The sequence below is a fragment of the Apus apus genome, chromosome 1 (assembly GCF_020740795.1).
Source record: "Apus apus isolate bApuApu2 chromosome 1, bApuApu2.pri.cur, whole genome shotgun sequence".
In the NCBI taxonomy this organism is placed as follows: domain Eukaryota; kingdom Metazoa; phylum Chordata; class Aves; order Apodiformes; family Apodidae; genus Apus; species Apus apus.
Genome location: NC_067282.1, coordinates 92,091,460 through 92,113,929, shown reverse-complemented (window position 1 = coordinate 92,113,929; position 22,470 = coordinate 92,091,460). Strand labels below are relative to the sequence as shown.

Here is a 22,470-nt window from a genome sequence, read left to right as displayed (position 1 = left end):
TTTAGGAGATGTAGTGTGGAAGCTGTTCTGATTTTTGCAGTAACATTTTTCAGCTAATTGGTCAGAAGTTCATATCCTCTGGATTATTGTAGTAGAACTGTTAGAAGCTGGAATAAAATGCTTCATACCTGTTCTAAAACGTTATTAATGGTACAGCTTACCTGAGAACTTCTGTGTTTTTGTAAGTATTTAAGTTACAAAACCTCATTGCTTTTCTTTACAAATTAAGGCATCACCAAATTATAGGCATAACGGTACTCCTTATGTTGAATAACCCTAGAAGTGTTTTTTCCTATCAATGTATTTTATATGCTATTAGCATATTCTTTGTCTCACATTCTTACATTAATTTGGTTTGTCTCTCATGTTTTCTATTACTTAATAGTTGAGTAGTTCATTATATAATAACAATTATTTTTTTCCTTTTTAATGATGAGGTTGTTAAAATTCAGAAAGCATAGAAACACCAGGGCTTTAATGACTCTAGAAAGACTGGTAAGTGTTGGATTTCTCCTTAGGACAAGTAAAGTCAGAATGAAATTGATGAAAGGGCACATAGCTCTGAGAGGTAATTACATCAATGCTGAGCTGGCAAATCCAATCACCATTTGAGTATTAAGCACTAACTGAAGTGATGGATGAGGCTATGGGTGGAGAGTTCTAATCTAATTGAGGAAGTGATGAGTAGAAGATAGCCAGGCTTTCATGACCTTTGATGAAAATGGTTAGCTGTGCAGGCTAGCTATATGACCTCAGTGAATGTTGAGCTTGTTTCAGGAGATTAATAGTATCAAGCTTTAGTAGAAGGTTGACTTGCAAAGAAGGATTATGTTTTTTTGACCTCACAAAACAGAGCCAATAGGCAACAATTTTAAGTTGTCACTTGTGATAACTGAAATGTGGGGAAGAAAGATTCCCTCTATATGTTTTTGTAGTAATCAACTAAAAAAACCCTTTTGATATGTCTGTGAGATGTTTCCAGAAGCTCTTGTAACATATTGATACATATTCATTGATGATACCATTTCAAGCACTGTACTGTTTATAATGGATGAAGAAAATGGGAAGTGAGAAATCCAGTTGGGTTTTTTAACATGTACTGTCACACCAGCATGAGTGCGTGCTGGTGGATGCATAGCTGTGTATCCCTCCATAAAGTTAGCCAGCAGTCCCTGCTCTGTTTTACCTTTCAGTGATACTTGCAGTCTGTACTAGAAGTAAGAGCTCAGCATCGGGATGGTTTGTGGAAATTTAAGAAGTCTACCTCACGTGAGGCCATGCTATTAACAGTACTGTGTAGTAAAGCATTTTTTGTACGAAGTATTTTTTTTCCTTTGCCATCATATCAAAGGCTACACACGTTGAATACATGGATGAAACAGCAAGAACATACAGGTTGGTTGTATTTTTTTCCTGACATAATGGGTTTCTAATTTCGAATGCAAGTATTTTGGCTCAGTTCACATTATGACAAGTAATTTCTTTACATGTGATCTCTATTTTGATCACTGCCAACAAAAAAATAACACTCAAGTTGTGCGCTGAGTGAAGAGGAACAGGTTAAAACAGTAAAATGTTGACATGGAGCTCTGGATCTATGCTTACATCTGCCATGAAAGCCTCTGCTAGGCTTGGCATGCTGTGGCCACAATTAAAAAAATTATACAAAAGATGTCCCTTTTTCTTTTGGCTACATGAAGCAGAAGTCCTGGCCTCTTGCAGCTGCTGCTATGACAGCTGTATTTGAAGAGCTGAAGATGACACATTCTCTGAAAAATGTTATTCAGTATCTTAAAGTGAACATCCAGAGTTATTACATGCCTCTTGTGGTTTTTTTTTGTTTGCTTTCCCAATTGTAAAACAAAATTATCATTTCAGTTCTACCCTGTTGTTGTGTGAGGGTACCAAGACAACGATTTCCATAAACAGGGCAAGTACTTCACTTGGTACAGAATTTACATGGTTTGTCACAAATAAGCCATAGGATAGCAGGCTGGACAAAGAGATGCTGAGTAGTCCATGCTGACTGGAAAAGAAGTTTTGTGGAAACAAACATTTTGTAATAGATAGAGTTTTTTCTGCTGATTCTCAGGCTGGCTGAAATAGAGCTGCACAGGTGACCTTCACTCTGCCCTCTTCCATCACATTCAGTCTTAATACATTTCTGATGTCAGGAATTTGAATTTAATATTTGTTCAGTGTCATCGGGCTCACAGAGCCTGATTTTGTGTGTGCACATATGTTTACTTTTCTGTTTTTTAAGTTACTCTTTAGCAAAAATAATAACAGAAAGAAATCATGGATTAAATACATTATTAGTCTGACTGTGTCTAAAAATGACATGGTCAATGCTGAATTCTCCATCTTCCAAAGGAAACTGTCAGAATAGTAGCACCAGCAAAGGCTTTGTTCCAGAGTGAAAACTAGGTCAATTTTGAAAAAGAGTTCTTGCATATCAGTCAACAGGTACCTTCTGCAAATGCACAAGATCAAATGTTGCATGCTACCTTGTACACCCATCTTTTAAAGCAGGTCAGCTGTGGAAGGAAATTTCTAATGATGTAAAGTATACCTTCTTGTTTAGGTACAGGGAAGAAGATAAACGTGTCTGTCAGAGGCAGTAGGGCAAGGAATATGTTTGTTTTTTATAAAAGTTGTATTTAAAAATTAGATTAAAAACTGTTTAGTGCAACTTGTTTTCTATCAAAGTTAACCAGGCACTTTGTTGGAGCTGTTTTTGTTTAAAAGGTTTAAAAAGATACAGTAAAAGGAGACAGTCTGAATCACATAATTCAGTGGTTTGATAAAGCAGGCTGTGTGACACTTCTTGAAGTGGCTTATTTCAATATTTTTTTTCTATTGGAAAATGTGAAAATAAACAGAACAGTAAAGAATAACAAAAAGGAAAATAACTAAGAGTGACAAAATGAATGTCTGAAAAATACTAGACAGTATGAATTACTTGTCCTGACTTGCTGTGCAACAGAAGATACTGATCTGAGTTCTTTAAAGTGTAACTGTCTCTTAATAGGTGTTTATGTGTGCCTGAATATCACATTATTGCTTCTTATTGTGAGATACCTGATTTACTCACCTTGTATAATCCAGCCCTAATGCAAATACCCAAGGTAGTTTTTGCTTTTGTGGTCACTTAACAGATAGACCAGAAACATTTTTGCTGAGGTACCTTGTGGGTCAGACTTTGAATTCTGTAAATCACTGTAACTTTCCAGACTTTGATGCCAATAAGCCATTTAAAAGATCAGTTACATAGACTGCAGGTCTGGCATATGTTTTTCTTTCCTGGTTCCATGTCTAATCTCGTAACTGCAGTGCCGTTTAGTTGTTGCCCTGCTTTCCATTCTCACTGACCCCCATACTTCAGGAGAACACACCTTTTTAGTGTAACTCCCTACTCCTAGACTTTAACAGTGAATGCTGGAATCTTCATTTCACATGGTCCTTATTTCTACCCCATGCAAAATTACTTTGAAATTTCTTGTTTAAATTTATTACCTGGATACTCAACTTCACTAAGTGCTACTTAGTCTTGAAGTTGGCTAGTGTGGCAAAGCTGAAGTTAAATAACAGAAGGTACAGTGAGGTGAGTGCTCATGTGCCAGTGGCACTAGTGGCTTAGTCTTTACATTTGAGTAGTTCCTGTGATGACTTGTGTATAATTAGTGACACCATTCAGAGAAAATTGCAGTGGTGGATTAAAACTCAGTTCTTGAGAAATCTCTTTTTTCAGTTGGAAGAACAACTTCTAGCATGCAAGATTTGGAAAAATATTAGGTGGGAAATACCCAGGCCTCTGATGTGCGGTTTTTTTGAGGGAGAATTTGGTACCTTGCCCGTTAGCTTTCTGATTTGATTTTAACCAAAAACCAGGTAATTAGGTCATCTCAAATGCATTCACCATGTTGTTTGGATTCCACGGATGTGTCCTATTATAATTTGCTTTGTGTTTATGTTTTGTATTTCCTTTTAAGGCATTAAGAAGCTCAGAGTTCAATTTGTGAAACTGGCACTCCCACACTTTAAACAACTTTCTTTTCTGGAACTTCCCTATACCTGGGGTTAAATCTGTATCTGTGATCATCAATCATTAAGTCTTCTGCTTGAAGCAAAGCTAGATCTGGGCTGAATGCTAGACAGTCTAGTCCCATCACATGTTTCCTGGAGTTCATTTGGGGGACCTGTGATAGAGTGAACGTTTTTTTGTGCTTTTGGGAACTTGAAGCACAAGATGCTGGAAACTGGGATGATGGCACCTGCAGTCGTAAAGGTTGTGGATGCATAAATTGCCATCATCTTGGCCTGTTAGGCTGAAAGAGCACAGGCTGCAAGTGCAGCAGCTGCTTCTCCTATGTTAATTCCCATGGCTGTCTAGAGCTGACATACATGGCTTTGCTCTGTGTAGGCAGATGGCAGCTCATTGCTACTGCTGTTTTGGTTCCTCTCTTGGAATTAGCTTTCCCCAGCTATTTGCTCAAGCTTGGTGGCTGGTAAAGAAACCACAGTCCAGACGGAATCTATTTGCAATAAAATGTGGTTGCAAAGTGTAGTGAATGCTAATCTTGCCACATATTAAAACATTTGTCTTGAACACCTTTTTCAGCCACTGATGGAGTGTATGTTTTCGTTCAATTTACTTGGCAAAATCATGGTTTAAATACATCCAAATGGATGAGCATTTATTGCAGACAAATGTGAGCCACTTCCCCAAACCAGCAGTTAGTCCATAGTTACTTGTTATCCTAAATGGAAAACTTTACCACATTTTTGTCTGAAATTTATAGTTGCAGACAGAAGCCTCTTGAAACATAGGTTATACTGCAGCCCCTTGAGTTCTGAAACATGGTTAGAAAGAAAACTCACTGTTCTTGTCATCTGTGCTTCTGTCCTTGTTGTAGCTTATTGAAACATGGAAAGTACACTTTCATTTACCAATATCTTCCTGTTTCTTGAACAGCAAGGGGGTACTTCAAATGCCCCATTTCACCACACACAGGATTGTAGATGATTTGTATTGATGACCCAGGATACTCAAGGGGAGCATCATTTCCATGATAGTGGGAATGGATTTGTGTGTGTGAGGAGGCTGAAAGTGAAAGGTTCAAAGCTACAATGACTTCTTCCATGAAAGGAAATCTTCACTGACAGGAGATGGAGATACACTAATGTTGGTGAGGTGGGGGGTTGCAGGTATTTTCATGGCTGCATCAAGCCTAACAACTTATATCCGTTGTTTACTGCTGAACTGTTGAATTCAGGTGATGACAATGCAGCTTTACAAATCTGTGAACTTATCAGTGTAACATGTAATTTTAGTTTGAACAGCCTTTGAAGAATTCTTTCACAAGCACCACTAAGCTAAGGTGAAATGTTAACAATTTCTTGTAAACCGGACACTGCAGTCTGTGGTGCTAATAAAACCCTGACTGGGACAGTATCAATGGAATGTACCAAAAAGCTGTCAAGGTATTGTGGCTCCAGGAGAAAAAAAGACTGTGTCATATTTGTTTACTGAAGAAGATAAAATGTAATAAATAATAATACCAGGAAGTAAGTGCACCTGGTAATATTATTCAATAAAACTCCCAAGACTTCTGAGAAAAATATCAGTTTCTGCATTAATTTGTTAGTAAACCTTTGTTAAAAAAATAGTGGATTTGAACTGATTAATGGGTGAAAGGTGTGCAGAAGTTAGATGCTCTGTCTGGGAAACAGCAGCGGAGTGGAGCTAATCGGGAAACATGAATGGTACCAGAGCAGTTAGCTTAACAGGGAGAAACAGCTCTACATACTGTGCAAGAGAAAGAGTTTTGTCCCTATTTGAAAAGTTTAGATGCTTTATTCCCGATGTTTAAGTTCATTCCCTGCTCTGTTTTTCTCTCCTGTCCCTTTCGCATGCAGCCAGGATGGTAACAGTGGTTAAATCCAGAGAATTAAAACCAAGTATAATTTTTCATGTTTCTTAAATGACATAGTGCCTTTTCTAATACTAAGAATATATGGAGTCCTCCCCCTGTCCTTGTTTGCAACAGCAATACATTAAGCACACAATGCTACCTGCATCTTCATGTACCCCCAGTACCAGCTTGCAACAGATTCTATGAAGACAGAAGTAGCATTTATATTAAACCTGTGTTTTAAGCACGAGTCTCCAAGTCCCCTGGCTACTGACAAATATTGAGGGATCTCCTTCCCCCGCCTCCTGAGGACTGTTGCTAAGGGGCCACATGATATTGTTGCTGTTCTCATGTCTTTCATAACTGTGGCTTCTGAGTTCTCTTTTTGAGAACTGTGGCTTCATCTTCTGCTTGCACTGCTGAGCATGGTTACTGTGATTGACTCTTCAGAGTGTGTGACTTAGTGAGTAGCCTTGATACCTAATGTGAAGCTCTTGCTGTTGTTGCTGTTAGGGCTTGCTAGGATACATCCCTGCCTGTTGTGTATTCGTGCCATTTAGTCTGTGGTGCTGTGTGGCATAGCTAAGCATGATTAAACTGCCAGAATGCCAGTCCAGTTAGTTTCTGGTATTTGGCTTCATTCAAGAAGAAACTTAAGAGAGCATATAGTAAGTATTTCATCTCCCCATCTTTTTCTCTTTGGAAGACAGTATAAGTAGGAGGCACTAACTTATTGCATAAATGAAAATAAAGTAGGCAGCTGGAAATATGATTAATTGTAGGGAAGGTCTGGAGGGCTTCTTTAGAAATTGAATGTAGTTTCACATTTCTGTACAGTGAGAGTTTTTAAAACCTGTTTAATAGAGAAATTACCTTCTAAAGCCCAATTTCACGCACCTTAATTCTATAAGTATATAGCAAGGCCCTCACTTCCACTTAGAAGTATTCTAATTTCTTTGTTCCTTATTCTTGAAACTTTCAATAAAATATAATCCTGTGAAGTATTACCCGTGTGATAGAGTCTTGCAGAATACGTTGCTAGCAGATACATAATTTTTCTAGGAGTGATTAAAATAGTACAAGGAATAGGCATTTTTGTGCAAGCTTTTTAGAATGTTTTCAGGAGCCAGACAATAAATTGTTGTAATCTTGCATCACTTCTGGCTTTTTTTACCTTCGCAGGTAAACCTTGTCAGGTTATTCAGCAAGGAGCAAGTCATAAAGGACATGCAGGTGGGGACTACCCCATAGCATTTACTTTGGTAATTTATGGGAGAGGGAACCAGGGCCTACTATAATGGTGAGCATAGCCAAAAAATACACAGACAACTGTCTTCTTTCATCCTGCACCCTTCACTGTCACACCCTCTAAAAAAAATTTTTAAAAAATAATAAAAAGGTTGGCCTTGATGCTGAGAATTTCCCAGCAAAATGCTGTGGACTGACACTGCTGAGCTGATTGCTTTTGTGTAGCTACAAACAGATGAATATGGGATGCACACATACAAATTATTTTTGAAGTGGGTTTCCATGTGACTAATTGATTTTCCTTTATTTCATTAAGTTGTTTTTGTTGTCCTTTTTTAACTTTCTAAGCATGCCAGTATCTGAGAGTGATCCTTCATGTGAAAGGAAGAGGAAAAATAATTGCACTTTTTTAAAAGCATGATGTGTTTGTACCTTAGGTGAGAGATGACAGAGAGCAACTTTCTTTAATGTTGAAAGGCGTATGGTGTCTGATGCTCTTGATCAAATTCTGCATGTCTTATACTCCACATGCCTAGTTGAAGTGTCTGTATCTAACCAGTATTAGAAGCACCTTAACCTAGAGATCAGAAACTGGACTTAAAAATTCACCTCAGTCTTGTAGTTGTAAGGTGATAGTGTGTGTACAGGTTTTTAATGGTCATAAAAGTACATGTGAAATGTATTTCTTACCATGTGGAATACATGGTAAGAAATATAAGTACAAGAAACTTATTGTTGAAAAAGGAGTTAGGGAAAACAAAAGAGAAAATGTTCATCATACTGAAATTGAAATGGCAGGGAAAAACCACACAGTGAAGGTGATGAAATTTCTAAGCCAGTTCTTTTAAATCCAGAAATGAAAAGGAGAACCCAGAGGTGTTGTGCCCCCTTTTTCAGTCTTTCTCCCATGTAAATGGAAACAGGTCATCCCTTATTCAGACTCCTCTGCAAGTTAGCTATTACCACATCAGTTATACTTGGGCTTGAAAGCTTCATTATTACTTCAAGTCTCTCTTGTGTTTCCAGAGGCCAAATATTTAGAGGAGAAAGGAGCAGGAAATTCATTCCTGTTTGGATAGAGACTTACTTAACTTTCTCCTACTATGGCATACCAGATTTTTGTCAATAATTATTTTAATTTCTTAGTACCCAATTAAGAAAGATTCTCCTTTTTGCTCTGAGTTCACTTCCAAAATTTTAGTAGGCAACTTTTTATAAAGTGAAATACTTTATGCTTGGTCTCTGAAATGAGGAGAGAAATTGCTAGCTTCACATTAAAGGCTGTTCAAGCATATGCGATGCCATAAAAAAGATGGAAGAAGAACTGTGTATTAAAAGTGACAAAAAGTCACTGGATGTTTCAATGTTTAAAAATAATTTATTCATTACTAGTGAGTTTTGAGTAGAAGATCAGGTTAACAAACCTGATACCTTGCCACAGCTGGGCACTGAGTTAGGAAGCCTTTCAAAAGTGACAGTAGCAGCATCTGAGCATACTTTTTTTGGCCTACTGTCTGTATATCATTCAAAATTAAGAGTGATCCCAGAAAGTTCTGGATGTATTAAGCCACCAAATGCATCTGATAGTGAGCTGCAGTTTCCGTCATCCTGACAGGTGATGATGTGGTCACTGTCTGCTTTGAGATGCTGGAAGGAGATAAAACCTCAAAGATTAAAACAGTCAGCTGAAGCATGAGTTCCAGCATCATGTCTGCTCAGTCTCCTTCCTGTCCTTTTTGAAAACAGGTCTGTGCACTATTCCCATAGAAATGGCTGTTTTGTTCACACAACACAATTTTTAACAACAGAACAAAAAACTTAGCAGTCAGTGTAGACAATTCTAGGTCAGTTCAACCCTTGGTAGTCCTCTGTCAATGGCATGTGAGGTAGTCCACAGTGAGCTTCCGAGTAAGGTGTCTTCTGGGTGAGAAATTCCTGAGGAACTCTCATTTCCATGTCCATAAAAGCTGAGTGCATTTTGAGCTAATTTGAGCTTCTTTCAGAATAAAAATTAATTTCTTGACAGCAGCATGGAGCGAGCATGTTTGGAGTGTTATTCAGCTGTCAAAATACAGTAGTACTGATGAGGGCTTCTTTTTCCATCCCTGTGCAAAAGGAGGAGCTCCAGTCTGGCATCTTGCTAGTTTTCTCACTGCATTGCTAATGTTGACTTTTTTTAGCATTTCTGATTTCTTACTTATTGGGATGTTCCAGAGTCCCTGCTTACTTTTTTTTATTTAAGGGGAGGAAGGGACTGAGATGAAGACAGAGGTAAATTCTTGTCTTTATAAAGTTTCTGAATAAAATGTTCTCCCTTGTTGTCTTGAAATATTCCTTTTACTGACAGATCTTTATGATTTTATTCATTTAGTGATGATAAGGTAGTAGAAGAACAACCAGAAGAAGATGAGGAGCTAACCGTTGTGGAAGATGAAGATGCTGATGACGATGATGATGATGGTGATGAAATTGAAGAAGAGACAGAGGAAGAGTATGAGGAGGCAACCGAAAGAACTACCAGTATTGCAACCACTACCACCACAACTACAGAGTCTGTGGAAGAGGTTGTCAGAGGTAAATTCATGGGCATTTAGCTTGGGGCTGGAAAACTGATCCTGTTACTTTGCATGTTTGCCCTTTACTACGAAAAATGTTCCAAACAGCAAAATAACCAAGTAGCAGCATTGTTATGCTTTGGCTTCTGTAATTGGCACGTTGAATCCTCTCCCATTTCCCATTATATCTGTTCTTTGGAGGTGTTTATGAAGTGTGGTCGTTGTGTATGATGTGGATGGAAGCAGAAAGGCTGGTTTTATTTTAGAATAACATGAAGTAAAGTTTGACTGCCATATGTAGCAAACAACAAAGGAAAAGTATATATGTGGGTTATCATGTGCATGTGTTGCAGAGGAAAGGAATGACAGTTCAAAGCAAGAGGTAGCACTAGCTGGTTTGGTCTCTTAGATTAACAGGAGTGATTAGTCATTTTGTGTGATATCTGTTCAATATCTGTTTTCCTGTGTCCAGTAGTTTTCCATGAACTAGTAATTCAGTAAAATTAGGTGAATTCAGAAATAGCTATGCAGAAAAGGCTATCTAACTAATTAGTTGTTTTGGAGGGGGAGGAGGAAATAGGGATGCATTATCCAAAAAAGAAAACATGGAGTGAGAAAGAATTCTTCATTTCTAGAATTTTTTTTGTTCATTATACTTTGTAGTTATTAACAGAACTGCATTTTATACATTTAATTTTACCCTAGTCTGTGGACTACATAGCAACATGATATTTTTAAATGCCACATTTCTCCTATGATACATATTTGAATGAATTATCCTTGCATTTCTATTTTAATAAGTACAATTTCATAAGTTGTAAAACTCAGTAAAATAGATGCCATTTTTTCTGTGATGTTTACATTTTTACCCCTAAAGGCTGGAGATGATGGCAGAAAATTAGATTAAAGGATGCTGTTGAAAGGAAAAGACTTGGGCCATGCAGGAGGCAGAGTCAAAATGGCAGCAGTTGAGATGGTTGTGAAATGAGTTAGAAAGCATCTGCCATGCTTCCTTTCCTCTCTCCTTACTTTCCCAGCCCCTGCCTCTGGGGACTCTTGGGACTGGAGTGCCAATGGACTCCCCCCATTTTGCATGTGGTGGTTTCCTTTTCTCTTGAACTGTGGTGCCAGTGTTTGGCAGAGCAGGTATGGAGCAGAGGACTGCTGGCTATGATTCCTCACACACGCAGAGGGCAGAAGAGTGCCCAGTGGATACTTTGGAAAAAGCCGAGTTACTTCAGTTACATTTTTATGTTAGATCTGCGTGCAGATAAGCTTGCTAATCAAAAGTGGTAATGGTTTGCTAAACACTTGCAAATGTTTCGAAGGCTGGCAATGCAGTCTTGTGACTTTCTGTCTTATATAACAGTGTTGAGTGTTTTGCTCAGTTATTGGAGAGCCGTTTCAGTGAGGAGCGGGTGGGAGGAAATTATGTTTAAATCTTTAAACCAATTAAATATATTTCCATATGTGAGCTTTCACCACCTGGGGATAAAACACCCTGTTCTCGCTGGTAAATGAATATCGAGGGGAGAGAGGGGAAGTACACTTGACTTTAATGGGATTTTGGATGAGTTGAAATGAGGACAAATTCAGTAGAATAGGTTTCTTTACTGAGATTGACATTTCAAAGAGGTTAAGATGTTTAGCCTTCAGGAAAGTAGTGTGTAATAATATGAATGTAAAATATAAAAGAGATGAGGCAAACCATTGAATTCACCTTTAACAAATCCTTTAGAAATGTCTACTCTTGCTAGCTGATAATGAAATGCTATTGTCCTGTTTTTTCCAAGTCTAAAATTTCCCACCTTAGGTGACTGTGAATTAAATATGTGTTGCTGCAAACGAGGTAAGGAGAATCTCTTACCAATCCAAGTTTTCAGCCCATTTCTGCCACAACCCTTCGGGCTTTCTGACCTCCAGCCATCCTGAGTCATGGAGGGTGCCAAGATAGTCCCTGAGTGTGCATAACTGGTGTCTGACAGAGCTGCACTATGCGAAATGCTTGCTTATTTCTAAGTGTGGAAGTGTCCAAGTAACTTAAAGCCTTGGACTTGCTTTAATTCCCCTTGTCTCTCTTGAGAGAAAGCTTCCTACGGGGCCCCTGTCTTCCTGATGCCTCCAGCAGATCCTGCACAGGAACTTCTGTGGTGGGCATCTGCTGTTGTCTTGGTGTTGCAAAAAGAAAAGTTTAGCACTGCCAGTGGAAATGGAAGAAGCAGAGGTACCTTATAGACAATGTACATGTTAAGAAGTAGTCCGTCCTGTGGAGGCAACTTGAAAGCCTTTCCAGATGGTGTTACATGTCAGAGCTTTGTTCTCATGGACACGACCTCTGTTCAGGCTACTTTTCCCAAACGTTACCAAGTGCAGTTCATAAAACATGTCCTAGGATGATCTTCACTTTACAGACAGTTTTATATTTGCTCTATGAAACTGTAATTCATATTATGTCATTAGCATTAAAGAACACAAGAGAGGAGTTTGTTCAGTTTGATAGGAGTTGCTTTTCATACACGGAATCAACGAAGAGCAACTGTTTTGAAGCCATAAATTAGGATCTCATTGTGGGCTGGTAGTGAGCCCTTTCTCTCCCAGATCAATAGAATGATTGCCATCAACCATAAATAATTGAAAAGCATAAATGTAATGTTACACTTTAAAGACACTTGAGCTATTGTAGAATCAATTTGTTAGGCAGTTTTATTTCTATGCATATTTTGATGAATTGTGATGAGAATAGCAATAGCAGAACTACTTGCAAACTTATTTCCAGTGAAAAGGAAGTTAGTCTTGCCTAGAGAATGGGAGACATCATTGGCAGGACAACAGTCTTTTCATTCAGTTTCCACAGCAACCGTATTTTTATAAGCTATAGTGTTTATTAGAAGATGGGAAACAATTTTTCTTAGCCCAGTACTTGCTAGTATTCATTTTCCTGCCTTTTGTGAAGGACCATCTCTACTCTCAGTTCATATAAATTAGAGCAGCAAGCCCAGTTTAAACTTTCAGATGTACTCTTGCTGTAGTGCAGATGTCAAATACAGCCATTTTTTGGTCTGAGGTGGCAGGGATCCAAAGTGTGAAATGAATGTCAGGTTGATGTTTCCCACCTCTGTTCACTGGGAGATGTTATCACTGAATTTGTGCTGAAGAGAGTATGGCTCTTTTATGAAGCCCTGCAGAACTGTGACTCTTGTCTTTTGTCTCTGTGTGGAGCAAGGGAGGGGGCTTTCTGCTGGCCAGGATTTAGGCAGGTTTTGATTTTGTTGCAGCATCTTGGGTGTTGCAGAGCTACTGCTCCTGAGGCATCCATACTCCAGGTGATTCTTCCAGCGCACAAGCGAAGCAAGCAGAAGCACTGCTTCCCTGTCACGTACAATTGTTTGTGATTTTGTTCCTGCTCTCCTTCAGCACAGTAGGTGACAAGAAAACTCAATCTGTCTTGGCATACAACAAAGAATACGCAATTTCAGTTTAGGACTTCCAGTCAACCTAGCAGTTGATCAGGTCTCATTTAAAGGAGAGCAGTGGGGTCAATGCAGCAGCCTGGCAGAAAACACTCAGCAAGCTTCTTTGTGTGCCTGTCAGCAGATGCAGGGGGTTCAGCAGCATAAGCTTGACCTGCCTCGTCGAGCATATAGTGTTGCCCTTTGGCCATTGGTTTTTCTTTCTCTTGATTCCACTGGATTAAGCAGTGCTGCTCGATGTGACGTTTTAACTGTGTTTACAGTCTGAAGTTGCAAGCAAGAGGCCATATGCTGGTTTCCTAACAAGAGAAAGTAGTCTGATGCTTGTATGGTAGCTTTCAGCTTTATTGATCTAACGTGGGGGTTTTTGCTGAAGACTTTTATGTCTAAAAGGCTTTAAATCCATTCAGTGACAGCTACTGTCTATTCTAAGGGAAGGGAATTTAACCCTGATTTCTAAACCTACAAGTGGTATAATTTTTATCATGTGAGTAGCATATTCTAGGTTAATTGGGCTTTTTTCCATTAAAAAATAGATTTGCCCCACTTTTTTCTTTGAAAGGTTATCTTTCTTCTAAGGCAGTAGTTAATTTTTCTTCATTTGCTTCAAAACTATGCAGTATGCTTTAGTTGGAAAATGGAAATGTGTGAGTGCATTCCGTATTAAGGAAACATAGGTACCTTGCTATTAAATAGTACCCATTATGAAAACTTTACTGTTGTTTTTTTTTGTTAGATCTTCATTAAGAATGACAATCTACTCTTAACATATGAACAAGAGCTGATAAAATTAACCTAATTGGTTTGCATTAGAATCACTGACAGCTTTTAATTAGACATTATAGTTTAAAGCTCAGCTATTCCATTATAATATAGTACTCCAAGATGTGCTGCAATTGGAAAAAAATATTTTTAATCTAGTAATTGACCTTCTTGACAGAAAAGCAATATAGTATGATTATTATTTTGAGTCAAGGGCAACTGTACTCAAGTACTAAATTCAGTAACAGTGTAAGTTCAGTAAGGTTGGAGGGCATAGAGTGGTTTCATCTGACATACATCCTGTCAGAAGAAAGCCCCCAAGAATCTGTTTTGCTAGAGAAAATGTCATTTTACTATATTGAAGAAATAACTAATTGAATATTTTGTTTTGCTGTGTGAAAAGGCTGGAATAAACTTTTGGGCTAATCCTCATGTTCACTGTCCTGCTGTGTTAGCATAATCTGGATGTTATGTGGAAATTTTACCTTTTCTAAAATATATGCAAATTCATTTTATTGATCTACATTTAAAATTGAGCTGGACTTTTTGTTTGGGTTCTGGCCACCAGTAGGAGCTATATGGCACTTTGTTTCAAAATGTCGTGTTGTGAACACATAAATAGAAAATGTTTTTTACATATTTGTTCCACTTCAGAATCGTGTTTGTATTCTAGCCAAGTATACAATTAATTATTTTTTTTTTCATATTCCAAATATTCCCCTCCAGTAGTTTAAGAAGAAACCTTAGAGAGAGAAATTAAATCTTAATTGCACAGGATGAAAATTACAATTTTAGGTTCTTTAACAGTTTTAGAAGTGCTCTTCTTCAGTATTGCATTTAGAAGTAATAATACTGCTTGTTTAACTTTGTCTGTAGAAAGTGTTTTAGCAATTGTGTAGCTTGTGCACCAACTTTATTCTTAGAGTATGTGCCAGCTTCACAGCTGCCTTCTCCTAATTCCAAAAACCTCTTCTGAAATTAACTTTTGTCTTTGAATACTCAATCTAAAATTTGGCTGCCTCTTCTAACCATTTATTCAAAATGAGGAAGTTTTGTTTCAGTTAAATAATCTTGTCTTTCCCTTTTGATTAATTCGTTGAGCAAAACAGTATTGTGCCTTTTTGGAACACAAACAGTATAACTAAATTAAAAACAGAGTGCATTTACTCTTGTTTAATTTTTGTCAGCTAGTTAAAAAATGGAGACTTAATATAGATACATGTGTATTAATATCCTCAAACAATAGCTCCTAGTTGCTGAAAACACACAAGCCAAAATTACTCTAGCTGTACTAGCATATACTAGCACATGATAAAGTAGAGCATATACCTCATGATATATATTTGAGAGGTTTGTTCCTTTGGCCATTCTGCTTTCATCAATTACTCTGTTCTTTAATAAAATATAAATGGTAAAATATAAGACTGTGCTCCCATACACTTAAGCAGCTTCAGTGTTTTATGTTTCTGTTTAAGATTTGTTTGCTTCCCGTGCGGTTATGATAAACAGTTTGAACTGACAACCACATAGACAAAGAAAACACATACCAGTGCTAGTGAGTTGGTTCACACCACCAGTATGATTTATTTATATGCACTTAACAATGTCAACTTCAAACTTCAAGGGTTCATAGTATAGAAAGAGTCATCAGTACAATGTGTTCTCCATTACTGTGGCTAAATTAAAGAACTTGTAATAAACCAGCATGATGGTTGTATTGTAGCATTAAAGAGTTTTTTCAGAGGTGTAAACTACACATAGGACCCAAGTTCCGAGACAGTTTGGAGTTGGTAGTCTTAAGTCCTCTTGGTTTTCCTTTCATCTTTTTTCTTAAATCTCTTTAACATCTCATTTCTGGTTTAAGGTTTGGGACTGACTGTGCCAGCATTTTAATGAGATTAGTTCTCATGAGCATGTAAATTCAAATCCTGAAGAAAATACTGAGTAACCTTGGTGTTTAGAGCAACAGAAGTATGTAAATGTAGCTTTAATTTTTCCTCCCGTTAGAAGTTTAAATTTTATTTCAGATTCCTCGATTGAAAATATTGGTATTCACAAAGTAAGTGTTAGTTCCATGTGGGAAAAAAAACATGGAGTTGAAATTTTGAAATAAAGCAATTATAATTTCACTTTGATTTAAAATCAGGGTTTTTTTTCAAGGAACAGAAAAAAACAATTTATATGGTAATGAAGCAACTGATCATCAAAAGTATCTAATATGTTTGCACATGATTTCTAATTAGCTCTACTTACAGCATTTTGTTAGGTGTTTAAGGAAGTACTTTGTGTAAAGCCGCTATAAATCAATGTCACATACTTGAAGACTATATATTTGCTAGAGTGCTGAAGTCTATGCTCTTCAACGAAAAAATAACACAGTCAGTCCCAATGTTTAGTGTAACTGATTAGTTTTCAGTGTATCATTTTAACTATACATTTTAAAGCAAATAACAAATGGTTTGCCACAGCACTGTTCTTCAGGGAATTATCTACCTTCTTGGTTAGAAATGGCTCTTTTTCTCTTTTTGCATCAAGAGGCTGCAATAAGTCTAAAAAGTTTGGAATGAGAAAAGTTAAATTATATTTTCCTGATTGTCTCAGAAGTAAATTACTGTATCTGAGGCTTCAGAGAAGGAAGGTATTGGCAACTTGGTTTAGGACACAGAGAAGATGAGAGAAATTTTATGATTGAAGAAGGATGGTTTGAATATTGTAAGCATTCAAAAACAGAACTTAGACTACTTATGAACTTGGATTATGGCGAGGTCTTGTCCTTTTTAATTTTATCCAGTTTCATGAAGCCAAAGGCAAACATGCACCTTTGGAAGAGGGAGAGTGAGCAAGATCCTTAAGCAAAGCAAAGGTCACAGCAAATGCTATACTGGATACAAAGTATTTGTGGTACCAGGAAAATTGAATTACACAGTAGCAAAAAATTACTAATCTTTTAATCAGTTTTCAGCAGCAGGATTAATATATGAAGGAAAGACAGCTTTTAATTTTTTGATTAATCACTTAGGAGTGTATGCTGCCTGCCTGCAGCTAATATCTGTGGAAATACCGTAGCTCATCCATCATGAGCATTAATTGCTACACTCAGTAGGAGTGGAAGGGGAAATGGTATTTTGATTAATAGCCCAAGAGAACTTGTTGAATTTCCCACCTCTGCACTTCATTTCCCTATCTTCTCAGATGGGGTGGTACAGCTGAGGATCAAATGCAGTGGCTTTTTTCCATAAGGACAAGTGATGGGGATATTGGGTGGCATGGGAGGAGCAACTGGCCCACGAGCAGCTGCAGTGGGAGCATTTCACTGGCATTGAAGGTGGCTTAAAAAGGTATCTTTGCCCCAAAGCAGGGGGGAAGAAACACTACTCTGAGCCCTCCACAGAGAACGGGCAGTAGGAGATGGTGGTGGTGACACTGGTAAAGGGATGACAGCAGTGAGAGGTTTCCTAGACTGGGCCAGCAACACACTTCCCTCAAACAGCAGTTGTGAAACAGTAACCCAGAGCATTTTTTCCCTCTCTTGTTTAGTCTTCGTTTAGGTCATAAACTGTTTGCACAGTAGACCATTTCTCTCTGCAGTGAAATAATTACTGTTAAGGTCTCACCAATAGCAGTATAGTTGGCTACTTTGGCTTTTGCAAAAGGAAAAAAATCTGCTGCAGTTTCTGTGAGAGAGGTTCCTATAAGAAATTTCAGATTAAATCTGTGAACCGTAACACCAACAGTGCAAAATGAAAACAACTCAGCTTTACAGCAGAACTAGTATTTTGAGGGAATGCTAGAAGGCTGACTGTGTGGGTAGAGGTCAGCCCATAGTCAGCATTAATTAAGAAAGATTGAGTTGTTGAGACCTTTGTGTTTTTTTGAAATGATATTTCCCGTCAGCAAAAGTTCTCTTATAGAATTACAGAATGGTGTGGGTTTGAAGCGACCTTGAAGATCATCTCATTCCAACCTCCCTGCCATGGGTGGGACACCTTCCTTTACATACACTGCATCTATAAAAAGGACAAAGTTCAATACCAGTAATATTCAGTGCTTAAACAGGAATCCACTATTTAGTTTCATAATTTTGCTTTTCTGTTTAATCATTTATACCTGTCTCTTTAATGTCAAGAGTCACTATTCAATGGCATGTGACAGCTCTTCCAAGGCTGTGCAAAGTTAGCTTTTGAGAGTATCTGGTTGTGTAATTGGATGGCAGGGCTGGATTTGATTTTAAAATAAATGAGAAGAAACACTTGAATACTAAATGTGGTCTATAATTAATCATATGGTAGTATACAGTTAATTGTAATAAATGTGTTGTGCAGTTAAATATACTTGTTTTTTCTTAAGTTACAGATCTACAGTTCCTTTACCCCCTGCTATTCCTTTCCCCCTAATTGCTTGTTACAGAATTGTGACATTTGTAGCACATCCTTCATGGCTGCATACATTTGTATCTGTTTCTCTTAAACCAAAAGTATGCTCCCTGAAATTGATTCTCATCATTTATAGATACAATATGTGAATATGTTAAACACGTGTAATTATACCTAAACTGTAAGTGTAAGGAAATACAGGTATACACACTGACTGTTGATGACAATTGAACATAAAATCTATTTATAAATGTGGGGCTCCTGGGGAGAGTGAAATGATGGATCAGGACTGAGAAGTGGGATTCTTTGTACCCAACATCTGAGAGGTGATAAATGTGCGAGGGATTTTCAGTGCTAATGCACTGATATTTCTTCATTTCAACCCTTAGGGATCTGCCTTTCACAAATTCAAATATATGCAGAGAATGTAGAAGCCTCTAGTTGAACGTACCAGTTTGTCTGCCAATGCAGTGTGTGGGATGAAAGCAAATGAAGGGTGTATTGGTGTTTAATGTTATGTAGATTTGACATGACTTATGCAGCACATTGAAAGATAAAACTGTTTTTGTCTGTTTGGAACATTATTGGTAAAGGGCTATACATTTACAAGTGTAATTGGCTGAATTTCAAACTGCAGACAGAATTTATTTTGTCTTTCTTTAATTTGTGTGGTTCGGTTCTTCCCTCAGGTTTTCATGTGGTGCAGGATGTAGGCAGAGTCTGTGGCAGCTCGACATGAACACAAACTGTTTTGATTTTTTCCCTGTGTATATCCACTGGGTTTGAGATTACCTCACATGGATGGGTTAAAGCTATGGCAGTAATTTCATATATGTGAGCCCTCAACCTGTGAAAAGAAACCCTGTGCCAGGCAGCCTGCAAGACAGAGTTTCTTTGGTAGTGACTATGTGTAAAAAGGTGTCTGAAGATACTTTTTTTCTCTTCTATAACTCAGAAATATTTTTGGGCTTGTGTTTGCTCTTGTATATGCTAGGAAGCCTTCCCAATTTGGGCACAGGGGGCTTATATAGCTGAAAAAACAACAAGAAAATAAGTGACTCCTCCTGCTTTCAGATGTTCATCTTCCAGAAAAGTCCAGTGAGCTGATGGTACAGGAATCTGCCTGTGACCATCAGCAGACCTGCAGACAGCCAGTGGTTGTAGCTCTCTGGCCTGGAAACAGATGAAACTTCATGCCTGTAACCTTGCCACTATGCTGGAGCTTGTTTCAGGGCAACACCTCCCCAGTGTGTGTGGACAAAGTATTTAAAACCATAGAAGTAGAGGCAGACTAAGGAGGCTTAGTGGCAGGAATCTGAGTCAGTTCAAAATTTACCTTCCTTGTGTCTGGGGTGGTTTTCTGGGGGAGGGTTTCCCGTTCCCCAAAACACCTCCTGGGTGTCTCTCCTTCCTCGCTCGCACGCATGGACATTGGGAGGCACCTAAGAAACCCAGACAATACCATTTCCATGCTAAATGTGGTTCCTCCGGGTCTCCCATGACTAGAGGTGTGCTCTGAGCAAGCCGAGACTGGTCCCTGCCGCGCCATGATCTCCCGCTGGTACTTTGACGTGGCCGAAGGAAAGTGCGCGCCCTTCTTTTACGGCGGCTGCGGCGGGAACCGGAACAACTTTGACTCGGAGGAGTACTGCTTGGCGGTCTGTGGCAGTGTCAGTAAGTGCCCCTCCACGCCTCCCGCCGCCCCGCAGTGGGGCTGGGCTCACACTAACCCCCCGGCCGCGGTCTGTCCAACACCTCTGCTCACTGCTAGATCCTCATTAGCCTCTTGCTAACCCGGCATGGTAGTGGGTGATTTCTTGGTGCTGTAGACTGGGGGGGTCTGCAAGTAGGTAGCTAGAAGCCTAACACTTCCTTGGGTCAAGGCCTTTGCACTCACCTTCTCTTAATTTTCTCTCAAAGTGGACTGACGTTTTGTGTGTCTCTGTCTGTGCATGTAACAGTGCATGTGCAGGAAAAATCACAAACTTGAGGGAAGCTGCAGGTGAGTTTAAAAACAGCTCATAGTTTTTGTGGTGTGTTTTCATGTATTGTTTCTGACCTTTTCTGATCAAAGCAATATAAGCTAATTAAAATAACAGAAGGTTTCTTTCCAGGTTTTTTTTTTGTGTGTGTTTGTTTGTAGTTTGATTGAATACTTTGTGTGTGTTTGCTATAAAAGGGAGAAATTACTTTTGTTTTTTAGGTTTCCCTGAGGACTGCCATGGGGATGAATGTGAATCCCCTGTCACTTACTTTTTTTTAACACACCATATATTTTAATTATCATTTTCCAGGAATAAAAAGTGTTTACACTGTGATTTTTGGTTTGAGAAGGATGGCTTTCTCCATCACAGGATACTGAAGCTGATTAATCAGATGCTGGATTTATCAGTTGGGTTTTGGTCCGGGAGCCTCTGGTACACTCCCCTCTCATCTGCCTTGACAACATGCACTCTTGAGTGTGTATCTCTGCCATGCCTGCTCTCAGGCCCATGGAGTAGCAGAACAGAAGCAGCATGTTAGGGCTCCTTTTAGTAAAATACTTTCCAGACTGTGCCCAGGAATGTTTGCAGTGAACAAAAAGTTTTGAAATACACACAAACATATGCAGAACCCTAGCAAGGTGTGCAGTGTGTGTCGTGCAGCAGAGGAGCCAACCTGTATTTTATTGGAGCAGGAGCTGTCGTGGAGGGAAAAAAATTGCTGCTGGGCTTCTCCAGCTGCATTTCATCTCAGCGTCTTTTAGAGCTGTTCAGGATAAAGCTCCATGGAGGCACATGGAGAAAGTCTACCATAGGGTGAGTGAGGAGGATAGCTTGTGGACAGTGATCAGCTTCTGCAGTGAGACAGAAGATGCAGTGAAGAGAGAGAAGAACTACACAGCAGATTGGAGTGAGGTCTATAATGTATTTGCTAAAAGAAGGAAATTTTGACCTATTAAGTTCCTGGGTTAGACACTTCTAGAGATGCAAAACGTGATTTGTCTTTGAGTGTCCTGTGACAGACAAGAAAAACAGATTTTGTAACAAGTTAAATTAGAAAGGTAGTAGAAAAAAAGAGAATTCTGAAGAAGAAATATTAATGCAATGAAAAATGTAGGGTATTGTGGTATTGATGAGCAGTTCATATTGTAGACATGGAAGGAGTAAACTGAAGATAGCTGGCTTGTGCTGATTAGAGGCATAGAAAAAGCACTACAGTGAGAGATGTTGAAGCCTAAAAAAGACCCTTGAGCTCTTGTACAGTTAGTTTCAGGTAATGTTTATTGTTTACTGTTATGACCAACAGGAATTTATAAAGGATTATTACCTTTTTCAGTCACATGATGGTGAGTATCATGTGTAAATGGTGATTGAATCCCAGACAAGACGATTGCTATCAAAACTAATAATGGAGAACAGATAAGAAACTGAACCTTCTTCTACTTCACAATCTGGAAGTAGTGACTCAGTCAGCAGGGGAAGAATAACAGGACTAAATACGATTTACCTGCACAGAGCTTTGGATGCTTCAGGTTTGCCTTGATCCGTATGAAACAAATTAAAGTTACCAACCTCTGATAATACACCTCTTGTGACAGTACTGGTTTCTTTCCTTGAAAATTAGAAAACAAAAGGCAAGCAGGAGGGCTGGGGGGACACATGTTCTTTATCTTTATTTTTCATGTCCAACAATGTAGGATTAAATGAAGAATAGCCGTTGGCCTTCAGTGCTAAGCATTTTACTTTTATGACCAGTATGAGAGTTTCTAAAAGCTGCATAAGCTGGTTCTTGTTGGGAAAAGTCACCCTTTTCACAAACCTGGTAGGATTTAAGAATTATTACTGTCTTTGTCAGCATTGCTAAAAAATCTATAGTATTTCAGGAAGACTGGACAACAGCATAAATAAGGACTTGATTTTTACAGAATTGCAGTTTTGTTAAACATCCAGTTTTCACAGCTTGCTTTTGCCTCCTGCCCTTCAAGCTGAGCCATATGGATGCATCTATTTGTCCATATACTGCAGTGGAACTATGTGCAGACTTGAAGATACCTGAAGATTGTGCATTTTGCATACAGAGCTGTAGTTACTCACACTTCAAATCTGAGAGTTTCATTTCTAAATTTCATAGTTCTGCAAAATTATTACACAGAGGAAAGGATGTT

At 38.5% G+C, this 22,470-nt stretch overlaps 1 protein-coding gene across 2 annotated transcripts in view; it reads left to right on the top strand.

Moving 5' to 3' along the window:
* Positions 1 to 22,470, top strand: part of APP (amyloid beta precursor protein) — a 211,738-nt gene that overhangs the window by 109,272 nt on the left and 79,996 nt on the right. The window contains exons 6-7 of one of the 2 annotated variants that reach the window (XM_051625412.1): positions 9,535 to 9,737; positions 19,830 to 19,997. In XM_051625412.1, the coding sequence (XP_051481372.1) occupies positions 9,535 to 9,737; positions 19,830 to 19,997 (371 nt within the window). The remainder of the gene's footprint in view (positions 1 to 9,534; positions 9,738 to 19,829; positions 19,998 to 22,470) is intronic. The other variant, XM_051625418.1, reaches the window with a different exon arrangement.